Source organism: Pelodiscus sinensis, chromosome 5 (genome assembly GCF_052426305.1).
Source record: "Pelodiscus sinensis isolate ZL-2025 chromosome 5, ASM5242630v1, whole genome shotgun sequence".
Classification (NCBI taxonomy): Eukaryota; Metazoa; Chordata; order Testudines; family Trionychidae; genus Pelodiscus; species Pelodiscus sinensis.
This window is the reverse complement of record NC_143056.1, coordinates 8,667,731-8,685,243: the sequence shown is the minus strand read 5'-3', so window position 1 is coordinate 8,685,243 and position 17,513 is coordinate 8,667,731. Positions and strand designations below refer to the sequence as shown.

Here is a 17,513-nt window from a genome sequence, read left to right as displayed (position 1 = left end):
AAAGAGGGAGTGGGTGTTAGGATGAAGGATTTGTATTGACTACAAGATTAGTCAATAAGGGGGCTCTGCTGCGGCTCTTCAGTTTAAATGTAGCAGGAACCAGGCACACAGTTGCAGCTCTACATTTTAAATGTAGGAGCCCAACGGGGGTAAGTCCCAGACTCAGACTACTGTGCCTCTGCCTCCCCTGCCCTTCCCCTTGTACCATGGAGACAGTGCTGGGGGAAATGGCTTTTAATCTGGCTCCCCCCCCCCCTTGCTGCTTCTGATACAGAGGCAGCAAGACAAGGTGGGAAGTGAGTAGTCAAGTAGTGACTCAACTACTCAATAAGCCTAGGCTTATTGGGTAGTCGACAACTTGACTGGTCGCTTACATTCCTACTTAGCATAATACTTGACTGGAAGCAGTTACTGAGGAAGTGGTATTAAAAGCTCATGTATGTGTGAGATGTCTTTTTGTGAAGAACTTATACTCAGGTACAGTATGTACACAAAACAGATATAATGCCAGTGTTAGTTTATCGTGATACTGATCTTAATATTGCATCTTTTGTTGACAGATGTGCAGCCAGGTTCTCTCGAAAGTCATGGAGATAGTTGTATTGCTGAAAAATGTACAATTATGTTTACAACAAGTGCTGCATTCTTTAACAAACCAATTCTTAGCAAAAGTCATGATCTTGCATATAGTCCAAGAAGTATAACAGTGCTTCTGGCTAGTTGAATATAAGGCACAGAAATCTATGTGGAGGCTCATTCACTCAAGTAAAGACGTCAAATGGTGCAAACTGCATAACAAGTGTTCAAAAAATATCATGGGTAATCGAGAATTAAAACACAGAAACCTAATATCTGATAAAAACACGGTGAGGCTCCCCATCTACTCCCTGGCTTCAGTAAAATGCTTACTGCTCTCCATTCCAACTTGGCTGAAGTGTGTCTACTTTCCCAAATTCTATTTGTTTACTTCAACTCGTAGTAGGCAGTATTCTCCACCTTCTTTAAAATAACATTAGATTTAGATGTTAATTAGTGAGATCTTGACTGATGTACATTATTTGGCTCTGTGAACTATGCCTGCTTTATGATGTATATATTCTGAGTAGGTTTAATACCAGCACTAGGATCTGGGCAGAGGATGATAGATAAATGGCGAACGATAGCTAGAATTAGGAACAAGTGTGAGCTGGGGAAGAAAAGGTTTAAAAATCAAGGCAGATGATCAAGGCGCAGTGAGAAAAAGGAAAGGAGCGAAAAGGGAAAGAGGTAAAGAACAAGAGGAGGGGGAAGGGTAGCAGAGTGGCAATAAAGGAAGAAAGTTGCAATTTGGTGTGACAGCATGTGTTCAAAGGCAGTAAGGGCATGAATTACTAAAGGCCTGATTTAACTCTCAGAAAGACAAAGCCATCCCTTCATGAAGGAAGATCCTACTACAGAGGGGCAGCCACCCTCCAATTTAGTATTCTCCCCATCTACAGCCTCATTACCTTTATTGTTTGTATTGCCCCAGATCCTCGTAAGTCTCTGAGAGTCTCTATTGCCTCTTGAGGTTCCATTGCATCAGATAATTGAAGTAGAAGACATGCAACTACTGTAAGGAAAAGATGCATAAATATACATTCTAACAATCATCTCCTTATGTCACAAAACTTCTGATCACTGATGTTTGTGCTTAGAACAAACACCAGGGTCTCATGGACATGTCAGAGCTGGAATTTCTTCATCATATGAAGGTTCACAGCTCTGTTACAAAGGATACTTTAGCCAGGTTGCAGTTGGGACAACCAGGCCTGTCAAGTCATTAGCAGCAGGGAAGTATGTTCAACTTTCCCTCCATCACCAGTAGCTCCCCCTGCATCTTGGCTGCAGTTTTTTGGAGGGAAAGTGCAATATTTAATTTAAAAACTAACAATCTGGCCTCATAATATCTTAAGGGTTATATTTGCATTTTGGGAGATTATCTTCTCAGATATGCTTTCCTTGTTGGGCGTTTGCAGCTTTTGGCACTCCTTAAGTTTCTGGGAAGAGAACTAAGCAGAGGAAAAACACACAGGCTGTGTGTATACTGGCGCGATCTTGCGCCAGAGCTATGCAAATGAGGCTCAGCCTGGAATATCGCCGAGCCTCATTTGCATAACTAATGAGCCGCCATTTTTGTGGAAGAGGCTCTTGCGCAAGACGGAGCTGTCTACACTGCCCCTTCTTGCGCAAGAAAAACCCTCTTGTGCAAAGCCGTTATGCTGATTATTTTCAGGCATAACGGCTTTGCGCAAGAGGGTTTTTCTTGCGCAAGAAGGGGCAGTGTAGACAGCTCCGTCTTGCACAAGAGCCTCTTCCGCAAAAATGGCAGCGCATTAGTTATGCAAATGAGGCTCGGCGATATTCCAGACTGAGCCTCATTTGCATAGCTCTGGCGCAAGATCGCGCCAGTATAGACACAGCCACAGAAACAAGAGGTTTGTGTCTCCTCCTTCCCGCGGAGGGTCAGGGAGCTCAGCCAGCTGAGGACAGAATGTAGTCCCTACTTTGACAAGAATGGAGGCAAGTCTCACTGTAGGCATGGGAAAGAAGACAGAGGCAAGGTTTGGTTTGCTTCTCTTACCAATCAGCCAAGAAGTCTATCCACACTTCCATATATTTGAGAGCACATTAGAGCTATGGTGAACTGTTCACTGGCTTTTATAATTCTTTAACAAGTGACTGGGTAACATTTTCTCTCACTCAGTACCATAAACTACTAAATAAATTGGCTCAAACCTGCTCCATTTAGTTCAGTGGATGCCTGGTCAGGCCTGATGTACTCTCTCGCTCATATTTCTGCCAACAATGGAGGCCTGCCAAACTATAACCAATTTTAATAAAGGAGGCAATTAAACTTCTCTTATTTTCTACTGTGCAAGGGCACCAAGTTCCATTCCCAACTTAGAAGCCTCTGGTTCATAATGCATTTTGGTCCTTTAGACACCAGACTAATGCATATTTTAATTCTATTGCCTGAAGAGGACATGGTTAAACTGTATCACTAATAAGTAATAACATTGAGGGAGAAGGAAAAAATGCTTACTGAGACATGAACGTCCAAGTCCTCCAAAACAGCTGAAAGAAAAGAATAGCCTGTTTTAATAGTGCAGTAGCACCTGAAGTCCCAAATTAGATCTGTGGTCTCACTGTGCATGCTGATCCTTGCAAGATCACTAGGGCTATGTCTATACTGCACTCTTCTTGTGCAAAAGCCTATGCAAATGAAGCATAGATTAGCATACTGCTGAACTTCATTTGCATAATTAATTAGGGGCTGTTTTTGCGCAAGAGGCTTTTGTGCAAAAACCCCTTCTTGCACTGGAGCCATTCTTCATTTTTTCAGGAAGAATGGCTCTTGCGCAAGAGGGGTTTTTGTGCAAAAAGGAGCAGTTTACATAACTCCCTTTGGCGCAAAAGCCTCTTGCACAAAAACGGCCCCCAATTAATTATGCAAATGAAGCACAGCAATATGCTAAATCCACGCTTCATTTGCATATGCTTTTGAGCCAGAAGAGTGCAGTATAGATGTAGCCATAGAGAGATCAAGATGGCTAGAAACTTTCATCTTTTGTGAGGTCAGTGGAAAAAGAATTAATTCAAGAATATGTTGACCATAATTCCACTAGTCTCCCCTAACCTAAACAAAGGCTTACAGTACAGGTTTTGAACATTAGTTATGTGAAAATTTACTCCCTCGGTAAAACCTGTAGAAATCTACTGCCAGAGAGTTGCTTTCTGTGAATCTAGAAACACAAGGTCAGATAATTTTGGTAGTTTCTCTGCCTTTAGCTTCTCTAGTGCCCAATGGAAAAGAAGAAAAACTGCCTCCCTCCCACTCAAAGTCCATTTCTCAGTGGATTAGAAGAATGAACCATAATATCCTTATGTAGTTATTTGTTAGTAACCATTATTGTTTCCTAAAGGCTCAAGGTAAGTCACTCTGACAGCTGCTATGAATATTATTCAGTTGCTCAGGTAGCATGCTATGGGTCAACCCACTAAACCAGCTCAAAGGTGGGGGGAGGCTGTAGGTTTTCAACCATACAAGGCCTGGTATTGTTTCTCATTAAATGGGGCAAGGAAATGGAAATAGTAGTGTGTTCCAGAAGAAGACAGTGAAAGGGAAGAAATTGCACAGTTTGAATTAACTCTAAAGAGAGCCAACTCTCTGTCATTTGGCAGTTTGTTTATTGTACATTAAAGTGTTGATTGTTCATCCATCTGAAGGGAAGCTGATAGATGCATTGCAGAGATAGGAACTTACTGTATTAATGTTTTCCTGTTGGTTTCCAGACAGCCCTTTAGTTCTTCCAGAATAGTACAGCATTTGGTGATGTCAGGAGTGTCTCCATCAGGAATAGGATGGTGATGCACAATAATCCCATGCTGCTGATAGGAGTCTAGTAAGAGTGGCACCCGATATTTTGAAAGTTCTCCTTTGGTACAGAGCACAAATATATCTTGTATCCCATGCCTCTTCAATTCTTCTGCCAACAAACCAAGACACTTGCAAATAAAATCAAGTTTAAGAGCTACAGTAAAACTCCAGTGGTCGGGCACTCCTGATGGTCCAGCACTCCTGATGGTCCAGCACCATCTGGAACCCGGAAGTGCTCCGGGCAGCCGGACAATTGGAGCTGCTCTGACCCCAGCTTCTCTGACTCAGCCACTGCTGAAACTGACCAGCGGCTGACTCCGGGAAGCCCAGGGCAGAGCCTGCTGTGCCCCAGGCTTCCCGGAGTCAGCCACTGGTCAGTTTCAGCAGCGGCTGACTTGGGGAAGTCAGGGGCAGAGCAGCTGGGGTGCTGCCGGGTTGGTCTCGCAGCGCCGAGGGACGCATCCCCACCACTCCATCCCAGACCCCTCATAGCCCCCCCTCCCTATAGTCTGGCATATTTGAAATTTGACGCTGAGTTGACGTGCAAAATTTCAAAATAGATTTGAGATAAGATACACAATTTGCGTAGCTCAAATTGCATATCTTATTTTGAGTTTAGGGTGCATCCACACAGCACCCTAAAGGCACCACAAGACCACTCATTAGAAAAGGGAAACACTAATGCAGATGGTCTTAAGTGTTTGCATAAGGAGTTACTATGATTGTTTAATTTCTGAGACAATACACATTGTATTTGGAAACAAAGATTTGTTGGTTAGAGAGATTATGCAATAAAATCTCCAGTCTAAGAATGCAGGCAAGATACTAGTGACTATAATAGTAAATTCATGCACTTTTAATTCACCCTGTGCATTTGCAAGTGCTTGCTTACAATATGAAAAGGAAAGCTCTAACTTAGTGTAGTGGTCCATATATATTATATATAAATCAAAATAAAGCATGTGCATATGTGTATATATATTTTATATAAATGTACCTATATCTTTCTGAAGATTTCTTCTAACATCCTTGAATCTACAACCTAAAATAAAACATGAAAAGTGGGTTGTATGAAATAAAAACATTTGATTAAAAAATCCAGGAAAATTCACTTTTGCAAATAGAGTAGTTGGGTAAAGGTATGCAGGCAGAATCATCATGTTTAATATAGCAACAGGGAAGCTTTTCTAAACTTGAAACTAAAATTAAGCTTTTAATAGGACTGTCAAGCAATTAAAAATTAATCACACTTTAACAGAATACCATTTATATAAATATTTTTGGATGTTTTCTACATTTTCAAATATATTTCAATTACAAAGTATACAGTGCTCACTTTATATTTATTTTTGGTTATAAATGATTACACTGTAAGGAAAGCTAGTATTTTTCAGTTCACAATAGAAATTGTTACAGCATTTGTTTCTCATGAAAGTTGAACTTAAAAATGTAGTATTATGTACGAAAAAGCCCCTGCATTCAAAAATAAAACAATGTAAAACCTTAGGCTACGTTTACACTGGCACGTTCTCACACAAAAACTCTTTTGCGGAAGAGTTCTTCTGTAGAAACTCTTCCAGAAGAGAGCATCTACACTAGCATGTGCTTTTCCGCAAGAGATGTGCTTTTGCGCAAAAGCATCCATGCCAGTGTAGACGCTTTCTTGCGCAAGAAAGCTCTGATGGCCATTTTAACCAGAGGGCTTTATTGCACAAGAAATTCATGTTGCCTGTCTACACTGGCCTCTTGCGCAAGAACAGTTGCGCAAAAGGGCTTACTCCTGAGCGGGAGCGTCAGAGTTCTGGCGCAAGAAACCCTGATTTCATACATTAGAATGTCAGTTTACTTGCACAAGAACACGCGGCCAGTGTAGACAGGCAGCAAGTTTTTGTGCAAGAGCGGCTGCTTTTGCGCAAGATCATGCCAGTATAGACACAGCCTTAGAACCTGTACATCCACGGAGACCTACTTTTTGTCCTCTCAGACAAACAAGTTTGTTTATTTTTGCAGGAAGTAATGCTGCTCACTTCGGCTACGTCTACATTGGCCCCCTATTACGGAAAAGGGGTGCAAATGTAGCACTTGGGAAGAGGCAAATGCGCGGGGGATTTAAATATCCCCCGCGGCATTTGCATTTTCATGGCCGCCGCTTTTTTCCGGCTTGGAGATAAGCCGGAGAAAAGTGTCCAGACTGGCGCGATCCTCCGGAATAAAGCCCTATTCCAGAGGATCTCTTATTCCTTGTAAGTAGGAATAAGAGATCCTCTGGAATAGGGCTTTATTCCGGAGGATCGCGCCAGTCTGGACGCTTTTCTCCGGCTTATCTCCAAGCCGGAAAAAAGCGGCGGCCATGAAAATGCAAATGCCGCGGGGGATATTTAAATCCCCCGCGCATTTGCCTCTTCCCAAGTGCTACATTTGCACCCCTTTTCCGTAATAGGGGGCCAATGTAGACGTAGCCTTCTTGTTTACCATGTCACTTGAAAGTGGAAACAGGCATTTGCATGACACCATTTAGGTAGATTTCAAAATATTTCTGTGCTAGATGTGCTAAGATCCATAAGACCCTTCATGATAACCATTTCAGAGAACATGCATCCATGTAATTAATGGGTTCTGCTCAATAACAGTCCTAAGCAGTGCAGACTAATACATGTTCATTTCTATCAGCTGCGTCATGTGCCACCAGCAAATGGTTGATTCCCTTTTTCAGTGGTTCAGGTTCTGTAGTTTCCATATCAGAGTGTTACTCTTTTAAGAGTTCTGACAGCATGTTCCACATGTCCCTCAGATTTTGGAAGGCACTTCAGATGCTTAAACCGTGGTGCTGTAGCTATCTTTAGAAATCTCTCATTGCAATCTTCTTTGTCTTTTGTCAAATCTATAGTGAAAATGTTTTTGAAAATGAACAACATATGCTGGGTCATCATCCGAGGCTGCTATAACATGAAATATACAACAGAATTCGGGTAATACACACAGCAGGAGATGTATAATCTCCTCCCCCCACCCCAGGAGGAGAGTCACAAATGTAATTAATGATTTTTTTTTTTAAACCAAGCATCATCAGCTTGGAAGCTAGTCCTCTGGAATGGTGGCTGAAGTACAAAGGAGTATATGAATGTTTAGCATGTCTGACATGTATTTACCTTACAATGACTGCTTCAAGAGTGCCATGCAAATACCTGTTTGCACTTTCAGGTAACATGGTCAGTAAGAAGCAGGCAACATCATCTCCCACAAACAAACTTGTTTCTCTTAGGGTATATCTGCACAACGGGAAGTATCCCAAAATAGCTACCCCGAGTTTTTCGAATACTCCTGCTATTTCGAGATAGCATGTCTGCTATTTCAAGACCTATAAGACATCTCTGTAACCCTCGTTCCTTGAGGGGTAAGGGATGACTCGAAATAGCATATTATTTTAAAATTTGGCGCTGTGTAGACACACCAAATTTCAAAATACGCTATTTCAAAATTCAATTGAAATAAGATATGCAAATTGTGTATCTTAGTTCGAGTTTAAGGTGCTGTGTAGATTGGCTGAACAAGAAGTAGGACTTGTAGGGTCTAAAGTTTTGCATTATGTAACTGCACACAAAATCTACGTTTGCAAGCTTCACTTTCATGATAAAGAGATTGCACTAGAGTAATAAAATATATAACATTTGTATTTGTATGAGCAATTAAAAATACTATTTTATCATTTTTACAGTTCATATATTTGTAATATAAAAATTATAAAGTGAGCACTGTACATTTTGTATTCTGTGCCGTAAATGAAAATGTAGAAAAACATCCAAAATAATACATTTCAACTGGTATTCTATTGTTTTGCAGTGCAATTAAAACGGCAATTTTTTTTGAGTTAATCATATGAGTTAACTGCAATTAATCAACAGCCTTAGTTTTTCATCCTTCCCAAGAGACAGCGAGTTTTTGCCATGATTAACTGTGCTACACTAAAAGAGATAGTCAAGAAATCTGCAAGATTTGAGATAGTTGTGGGGTTATTGGTAGGAAGATTCCATCCTTCCCCACACAAGTTCTGGCATTTAACACCTACTTGGGTTCTCAGAGTGTCCTTATCTTATTTTCTCCCACTTCATCCCACAAAAAAGAGCTACAAAAATGCTTTTAACATCATGCATATGCCCAATTATGAGAATTATCAGGAAAGAAAATGGCATAGCAATTCCTGAAACCAAGAGGCAATTGCATGGGTTGTGCTATTGCATACAAGGCACATGTATGTGGCTAGATTGCGTACTCCAACTACTGGTTGCTCAAACCAGTCCTCTCCTCTAGGTTTGTTAACTTTAAAATTAGGCACTGCTTGGGAGACATTTCTAATCATCTGAAGAGGAGGTATTGGGATCCTGCCAGTAGGAAGCTGTATCTGCTGGCCTCCAGTGGATGGAGTTTTGCGTAGCAGGAGCAGGCAGGGTCTTTAAAGAACAAACATGAGCTAAGAAGGGACATAGGTAACTTAAAGACAAACATTTCAAACAAGTTGGCTACGTCTAGACTGGCATGATTTTCCACAAATGCTTTTAACGGAAAAGTTTTCCGTTAAAAGCATTTGTGGAAAAGAGCGTCTAGATTGGCATGGACGCTTTTCCGCAAAAGCACTTTTTGCGGAAAAGCGTCCGTGCCAATCTAGACGCGCTTTTCCGCAAAAAAGCCCCGATCACCATTTTCGCGATCGGGGATTTTTTGCGCAAAACAAATCCGAGCTGTCTACACTGGCCCTTTTGCACAAAAGGTTTGTGCAAAAGGACTTTTGCCTGAACGGGAGCAGCATAGTATTTCCACAAGAAGCACTGATTTCAGACAGTAGGAAGTCAGTGTTCTTGCAGAAATTCAAGCGGCTGGTGTAGACAGCTGGCAAGTTTTTCCGCAAAAGCAGCTGCTTTTGTGGAAAAACTTGCTAGTCTAGACACAGCCGTTTTGTATTGAACACATTTGGATAGACATGTATTACAGCCTCAATGAAATTCTGAAACAATCCCCATTTTGGTGTTTTGCAACCCAAACTGCAGAATACTAGCGCATGAGTAAGAGAAAGTGATAATTTATTTCAAGCTGGGAGAAATACAAGCAATAAAGAACACAAGTGGTTACAAACAGGTGAAATACTTTACTAAAACCTTACATTGATATAAAGTATCAATGTAGGATTTCTAGATGTGATTTTTAGTTTGACATTCCCTTTATTGGAAAAAATTGACTTTGCCAGAGTAGTGCCATTTCTCAGACTTTAATTACCAGTTACTATCATAAAAGGTACTACAACTTGGAAAGCACACTAGTTTATCAGCAGTTACCTTTCATCCATCTTCCGGATTAGGCAAAAACAGGCATCAAACAAGAGATCTGATACCTTCACTCTTTCCAATATTGTATGCTCAGAAAGCATTTATATCACTCCACTCATTGACTATGGATGTAGAGAGAGCACAATTTCTTCCTAGTTTGAAAATGTGCTTTCTACCAAACTTCAAATATCAGCACTACTTACCGGGCAGAGAACATACTCCCAGAAACTGAGAACAATTGACAGACGACAGGGCTAACCTATCAAAAAGAAAATGCAGACTATAATCCTAAAACTCCAATTCAGGTTTTCAGTTCTAGATGGCCACTTTCCCAGTGGGATTGTGAAAAAGTTATTCACAATAGTTAGTTTGACTAGCAAGAATTACAGCCAGAAATGTTTGCAGTGTTTACTGATAAAAGAGAATCACATGTCCACACTACTACCATACATTTCTAATCACATATATCACATGGTTAAGTGAGAAGAGGTACATGAAGTGCACATACACAGTGAATAGGTTCTAACACTTCTGAGGTGCATATTAAAAGCATCAATACTTCATTCCAAACCATTTTACTACTTGATTAAATTCCATGTTACTTCCACTCAATGAGCTATGAATCAAATCTTCTTAACCTACAACATGTTTATTACAGTGTGTCAGAAATTATTAAGAATTAACTTACTTGGGAATATATTAAATGGATTTTAATCACTCAAGTTATGTTTTAAAGATAAACTGGACTAACTTGTTCAGGATACAGAGACACATGGCAGTTATACTAGCAAGTTTTGTTGTTGTGTATGTCGAGTGCTTGATTTCATTACTGTTTTCTAGGACATCTCTGAAATATCATTGAAGACAGTGGTGTGTTTCTTTAGGACAGATACTATGCATTGTCCATCTGGGAGGTGTTATCAACATTTAGGCCCACATTTACTGCAGATATTTAACTGCAAGCAGAATACAAACTATGATCCATTTTTCTTTAAACCTTGTATATGTGTTATTTGAGATATTTCTGTAATCCTTTGTATTTGATTACAAAGGATTTTCTGCTCAAAAATATTTGTCTTACCATGATATCTGAAATGGCATCTGATCATCTTGAATAGGCTCTTCATCAGATGAGTCAAACTCATTTGCTTGCATTGCACCAGGCTTCAACAGAAGAGTAACTGCTATAAGGAGTTGTTTCTTAACATTTGCTATGTTTCATGTACACTATAGCAAATGAAGCCTTTTTTATTTTTTAGTAAACTGCTACCATTGTTCATGTAAGTTGCATTACTTATAAGACCACTTTGACGTTGCTCAAAGATTTAGTTTAAAACAGACTACAACATTACTGAACATTAGCCACTGTTCAAGATCATATAAGATTTTGAATACCTGTCTGTAGTTACCTGCTATGAAAATAGTTCATCAAGGGTTGTGAAAAAAAACAGGTTTCATATAGCAAAAAGAATGAAATCAAGTTATTTTAAAAACACCTATCACTCTACATTATTTACATGAACATAGTACAGTATACCTATCACTCTAAAGGATTTACATGAAGAATGCGTCTTGACTGGCAAGATTTTGAGCAAAAGCGGCCGCTTTTGCACAAAAACTTGCCAGCTGTCTACACTGGCCACTTGAATTTGCGCAAGAGCACTGACGTTCTAATGTAAGAATTCAGTGATTCTTGCACAAATACTTTGATGCTCCTACTCAGGGATAAGCCCTCTTGTGCAAGAGGACCAGTGTAGACAGGTACCTTAATTTTTTGCACAAGAAAGCCCGATGGCTAAAATGGCCATAGGAACTTTCTTGCGCAAAAACGCGACTATACTGGGCATGGGTGCATTTGCGCAAAAGCATTTTTTGCGCAAAAGCACCCGTGCCAATCTAGATGCTCTTTTGTGGAAATACTTTTAAAGGAAAAACTTTTCCGTTAAAAATATTTCCGCAAAATCATGCCAGTCTAGACGCAGCCGAACATAGTGTACTTGAAATATAAGATATGGATTTTAGGAACAGGCTCTTATTTGAATATCTGAATGAGAACTTCTTTCCCACAAAGTTATGAGCGCATCAAAGTTCTCGTTAGCCTTGTTTTGAAACAATTTTTAGAACTGTCTATGAAGCGAAGGGGAATCAATGGTGATTCAGAATGGTGGATTGCTAATAGATGGAATCAACCGTTATTAAAGGTGGATGAGAGGGGAGCAGATGGAGCAGTGAACATTAGGAAGCCTATACTTATCTTAGCTAGAATCCATGTCATGGCATGTAATAACACAGCTCTGAATAAAACTGGCTAGCTCATTTTATATTATTATCTTCACCATACTGATCTCATTACATGGTTATTCTACATTCTAGCTAGTGAATGGAAGAGGTGCAAACAAGCAATTTGTTAGTTTTTATTGCACTTAGCGTGCTGAATTTTAAAGGAAGTGGCAGGAAACAAGCCACTGAATGGGCCAAATTAATGAAAAGTTACCTACAGATAGGATTATGTGCTCAGCTCAAAGTGCAGAAAGTTCTTGGATTCTTTAAGATCATGTGATTCATCAAATGAAACTGTCTATTGAAGAAAATGCTGAAAACACTGAGTAGTCTGATGATCCGGCAAGCATGACATTTTCAGTGCTAAGCAATCATGACTCTGCATATTGAATCTCTCTAGTCCACCACTTTCTGGTCTGGCAATATCTGTGATCCAGCATGATTTTAATTAGCAAGATATCCACTTATCATGGGTGTGGCTAAGTTTCCTGTGATCCCATAAAGTTTGTTTATAGCCACCAGTCCTGTCTCTGTGCTGTTATTTAGTGCCAATTTACCCCTAAATGTCCTCTAAGAGCCCAGTAAGCAGTGAAAGAAAATGTTAGTACTGCTGCTAGATAGTATTGACCTCATGTGGTCTGGCAAATTCTCTGGTTCCACACTGGTCAGGTCCCAAAGGTGCTGGACTACAGAGATTCAATCTGTAACAAAGGCAAAAACTTGAGCCTGAAGTCTCCTTTAACATTAACTTCATCTCCGTCAATGTAGAAATATAAAAGACTCTTCACCCTGTATATATTTCTACACATTTTTAACTCAAGTTCATTAATATATAGAATCCTGCAAATTCACAAATATCCACAGGTATCTGCACTCCTTGATACGAATGTGGATATATGCAGCTCATTTTTGTGGATACAGATACAAATTTTGTATCTAGAACCCTGCAAATTTGTGACTATCCACAGGTTTCTGCAGCTCATTTTTATGGATATAGACGCAGATACAAATTTTGTGGCCATGCAGGGCTCTACTAATATATGCTCCTACAATCAACAGTACCATTAGTATAGCAGAACTTCAGCATCAGAAACATCAGAGTTCCAACCAGATCTGTCAGACATACACCTAATTTAGAACTGGAAGCATGGCTCCATATTCATTCCCCGTTTGACCCATTCAGTTATACTGCCAGGCAACTGCCAGCTCTCCCATGGCAGAAACAGAAACAATGTCCTGAAATGGGATAGGCAACTGTATTGGCCTTAGGCGATGTACATAGTTAATAAAAAACTTGAATGCCTGTGTGTTTACAGTGGAGGTGAAAACTTCACAACTGAGGGCAGCGCAGGATAGTAGCAGCCCAAGAAAAACTCAGAATTGTGGTGAGCAGCAAAGATACCCCGCATTACTGTAACTATTACCCTGCCACGGAAGTAACATGTTTCACCAGTGTTATTACAATCACTGAAAGTATGCATCATACTGGTGTGTTAGCATAGAGGAGAAGTGGTAGCAGACAGCAGGGCAGATAAGCAGACCTTAATGCTGGGGCCTCAAAGCTTGTTAGCGGCCATACTACTTCTCCAGGGTGGGGGCTGCTGGGAGCATCACGTTTCCCAGGTTCCCAAGTCATGGACCCAGAAGATGAGGAAGTAACAGGGGGGAAGGGGAGAAGGGTGTTGGATCCCTCTTTCTTCCCTTGAAGGCTTATAGCTGATCAAGAGGTTATTACCCAGTTGAGACCTACCAAGCAGCAAAGGGGAAGCTGCAAGGAGATGGTGCTGGTCACAGCTAGGGAAGTTGAGGTGGAACTGAAATAAGGTACCTTGAGCCATATAAGCTCTGAGTTCACTAATTAGTTTGGAAGCAGCTAATGCATAAATTAATCGACTTCCTTTGTCACCTTGGAGTGTGGATCATTGGATTCTGATGCGACTACACTTTTATCTTCTTCTAGTACCATAATATTTTCACAATTCAATTTATAAAGCCCTCTTAATACATGTTTAAAGGAATCCCCTTCTTGCCAGATTCTAGCCAGTAGTCAATAATACCCAAGGAGGATGCCCTCAAAGTGAACAAGGGGTCCTTCTACAATTACAATACCACCAGTGGCCATCCTTCTGGCACGTCCCAAAGACTACAGTACATCTCCTACTGCCCCTCGGCTGGAACCCCACTTCTATCATATTGTACACTGATGTTATGTCTGAGGCATATTCTTGGTCCTGCCGTGAGGGCCGGGGACTGGACTTGATGCTCTCTCGACGTCCCTTCTAGTTCTAGTGTCTATGATTGGGAGCGCTACCGCAGACCAGAGCGCTACTTTCTGCGGTGCATGAGATAACCGAGGCTCAGACAGAAGGGGCAACCGGGCTCAGACAGGACACGGGGAGGGGAGGGGGGGGAGAAGGGGCAACTGGGCTCAGACAGGACGCGGGGGGGGGGGGGGGAGGAGAGAAGGGGCAACCGGGCTCAGACAGGACGCGGGGGGGGGGGGGGGAGAGAAGGGGCAACCGGGCTCAGACAGGACGCGGGGGGGAGGAGAGAAGGGGCAACCGGGCTCAGACAGGACGCGGGGGGGGGGGGGGAGAGGAGAGAAGGGGCAACCGGGCTCAGACAGGATGCGGGGGGGGGATAACTGTAGCCCCCTCGGGTCGGGTCGGAGAGGAAGAGGAGGGCGGGGGTAACGCGGTCGGGGCCTGTCCCCCAGCTGAGGGAACCTCCTCCCCACTCCGCCCGGCTGAGGTAGCTGCTCCCGGCCCCAGGCGGAGGCCGAGCGGCGCTCCCCGACACACCGCCCCCTCAGGTTAAATACCCCCCCGACCCGCCGGGCGGCCTCACCACATTCACCACCCCTGCCCGCCGGCGGTTTGAACAGGCGCTCCCCCCTCCCTTCGGGTTCGGCCGGCCCAGGGCGCCCATTGGCTACTCCCTTCCCGCTCTCACCCAATCACCCGAGGCAGGTGGCACGCGCCGGATGACAAGGCCACCTCACCCCTGCCCGCGTGCGCGCGCTCCCTTTCCCCCCCCCCTTTCTCTTTCTCGTCCTGCGGCATAAAAGGCACCTTCTGATTGGCTGAAGTGGGCGGCCTTTGCAAATTGGCGCCGACACGCTAACGGGATTGATTCGCTGCGAGGCGGGGTGGGGGTTTAAAAGGGCGCGCTAGCGCTGAGGGGTTAAAAGGGCGGTTGCATTCGTGTCACGTGTTGCAGGTGCTCGTGCGCCTTGTGGCCAAGGAAGGCAGGGGTTGAAGATGGGGGCAAGTTAGATCCTCTCTGGCTGGGCTGGGAGTAGTAAAAATGGCTGCTAATGGATGAAGAAGACATGGGGGCTTTGCTAGCCAAGGCAACCTTGCAAGCCCCAGTGGCTGCCATGGGGAGGCAGTCCCCGACTCTTACCTCTGACTTGCAGGAGGTGAGGCTCTTGCAGCTCCTTTGCCAGGAAGTTGAATAGTTGGGTCACTATTGTATTGGCAAAGGGGAGGGAATAGTCTCCCTCCATAAGGTGTATTTGAGCCTTAACTAGCCCTGTCCTATGTGTGAAACAGACTCCTTTGGAGAGTCGCGCAGGCTGCCCATAATCCATTTAGGGTTCAAAGTTCTTTGTGCAGCATGTGTGGGCTGCACCAGTTTTGTGCCTGTGGTTGTGCTTGGGTAGCATGATGACATGCTGAGCACAATAGGGAGGAAGACGGAGGAAACTGTTGGTTAAGAGCAAGGATGAGCTCCCTACCATTTAAAAAAAGTGCTGTGGTGGCACATTCTTGGGGCACCTGATCTGAGGCTGGATTTGGAAAGATGATCCTTAGTTTATACAGAGAGTGTGGAGGGATGCCCTTGTAGTTAGAGCCCTCTTATTCTGCTACAGACTTGCTCTGTGATGTTGGGCTTGTCACACAAAGGGAAATGTTCACAGACCCTGTAGAACAGTGACAGACCATTTTGTTAATCAATTTTGGGTACACTGAAAATAGGGACTCTTCAAAGAATGCTGGCCGTGCTTGTTATTTCAATTATACATTTAGTATTGGATGCTCAGTCTTCAGCTGCACCCCCCCAGTTACTGAGATGTCAGAGCCTCAGCACTATATGATGCTATGCTCTCCAGACACACTAGTTCTCCCAGGGCAGACTCACCATTGAGTCAGCAGGGAAAGAGAGAAGGCAGCTGGCACCATCTCTGCTGGGGACTAATTTGGCCCTTCCATAGGCTAAGGTAACTCTGAAAGTTGTCATAACTTGTCTTTGTTGTGATGGTCCCTATTAGAAATTGCTGGGATTTTGAAACAGAGGTTGGTCTGTGCCAACTATATCAGTGGTTTAGAAAGCCTTCTGCAGGCAGGGCTCTTGTGAGGCGGCACATGGATGGCCAAACTAGCTCTCCACATAGTCTAGAGGCTCCAGGTACTAGAGTAATTGGACCTGCCCTATGGCCTGTTTGCCTCAGCCTAGCTGGCAGAAAGGTAAGGCCACAGGCCAGCAATGAATCTCGTCTGGACCCATTTTTAAAGTCAAAGCCTCCCCCTCATTCAGGATGTTCCAGCTCTTATGGGGCATCTGTGGCTTATTGGGACAGTACAACGACATAAGTACCTGAATTAAAAGCCTCAGAAACAGTGAGGCAATAATAGCTTGTTTGAAAAGGTGATATTAGAACAGCATTTCACATTCTGTGCTTGAACTTTATAGGGGATTGTGAAGAAGATAATAGCTTCTGTACAATCTAACATATATTTTCAAACCCTTGGGTAGGCATAAATAGCCACTGGGGCCTAGATCTAGTGATTGGAGTGGGACACCTGGAATTTTCAAAGCAGGTGTTTGGCTATAATAAAGTTGATGGGATGCACTGAAATATGTGAGATTTTCAAAAAGGCCTGTGCAAACTTTTTTGCTATGTAGGGCCAACCTGTATTAACGTATATACATTATACACTTGTGTATGCTAATAAAATTGGGATGAGGCGCATTGCAAAAGCAGGCTATTTTCAGTCACCTCTGGAAAATGGCGAAAAATCACACTATTTTGGTAGGTGCAGGTGATGGGAACATCAAGAAGGCTCAGATATTGACACTAGTTTCAGAGGTTGAGCAATGTTCAGTACAGATGGGGAAATTCACCATGGTACAGTATTCTTTCAGGCTGCATATGATTGGCATGATTTTGCAGAAATACTTTTAATGGAAAAGTTTTTCTGTTAAAAGTATTTCCGCGAAAGAGTGTCTAGACTGGCACAGATGCTTTTGCGCAAAAGCATCCATGCCCAGTATAGACGCACTTTTGCGCAAGAAAGCTCCGATGGCCATTTTAGCCATCGGGCTTTCTTGTGCAAAAAATTAAGGTGCCTGTCTACACTGTCCCTCTTGCGCAAGTATTCTTGCGCAAGAGGGCTTATCCCTGAGTGGGAGCGTCAAAGTATTTGCGCAAGAAGCACTGAATTCTTACGTTAGAACGTCAGTGCTCTTGCGCAAATTCAAGTGGCCAGTGTAGACAGCTGGCAAGATTTGTG

General features: G+C 42.7%; 1 protein-coding gene across 10 annotated transcripts; it reads right to left on the bottom strand.

Annotated features, from left to right (window-relative positions):
* Positions 1-15,018, bottom strand: CDKN3 (cyclin dependent kinase inhibitor 3). 10 transcript variants are annotated; one of them, XM_025181114.3, is made up of 8 exons: positions 14,950-15,018; positions 10,799-10,881; positions 9,921-9,976; positions 5,397-5,441; positions 4,286-4,508; positions 3,065-3,096; positions 1,488-1,591; positions 1-605 (listed from the first exon to the last, which is right to left on the bottom strand). In XM_025181114.3, exons 2-8 carry the CDS (start codon positions 10,870-10,872, stop codon positions 519-521), a joined length of 621 nt encoding a protein of 206 aa, XP_025036899.2. In that variant the 5' UTR covers positions 10,873-10,881; positions 14,950-15,018; the 3' UTR covers positions 1-518. The 10 variants fall into 10 exon arrangements, with proteins under 10 accessions (XP_025036899.2, XP_006115910.2, XP_089634407.1 ...); XM_006115848.5 differs by lacking the exon at positions 14,950-15,018 and adding an exon at positions 14,845-14,901; XM_089778281.1 differs by lacking the exon at positions 14,950-15,018 and adding an exon at positions 14,107-14,332 and having other exon boundaries at positions 1,488-1,588.
* Between the last annotated feature and the right edge of the window lie 2,495 nt (positions 15,019-17,513).

What these genes read in the sequence shown, in the direction of transcription:
- CDKN3 (XM_075926225.2), bottom strand. Translation starts at nt 14,151, where the DNA reads ATGTACTGTAGTCTTTGGGACGTGCCAGAAGGATGGCCACTGGTG. An exon ending in GGGAGTATGTTCTCTGCCCG is followed by an intron (nt 5,442 to 9,920) that starts GTAAGTAGTGCT and finishes GTTTTATTTTAG; the next exon opens with GTTGTAGATTCAAGGATGTT. An exon ending in AACAGGAAAACATTAATACA is followed by an intron (nt 3,097 to 4,285) that starts GTAAGTTCCTAT and finishes CTTTTCTTTCAG; the next exon opens with CTGTTTTGGAGGACTTGGAC.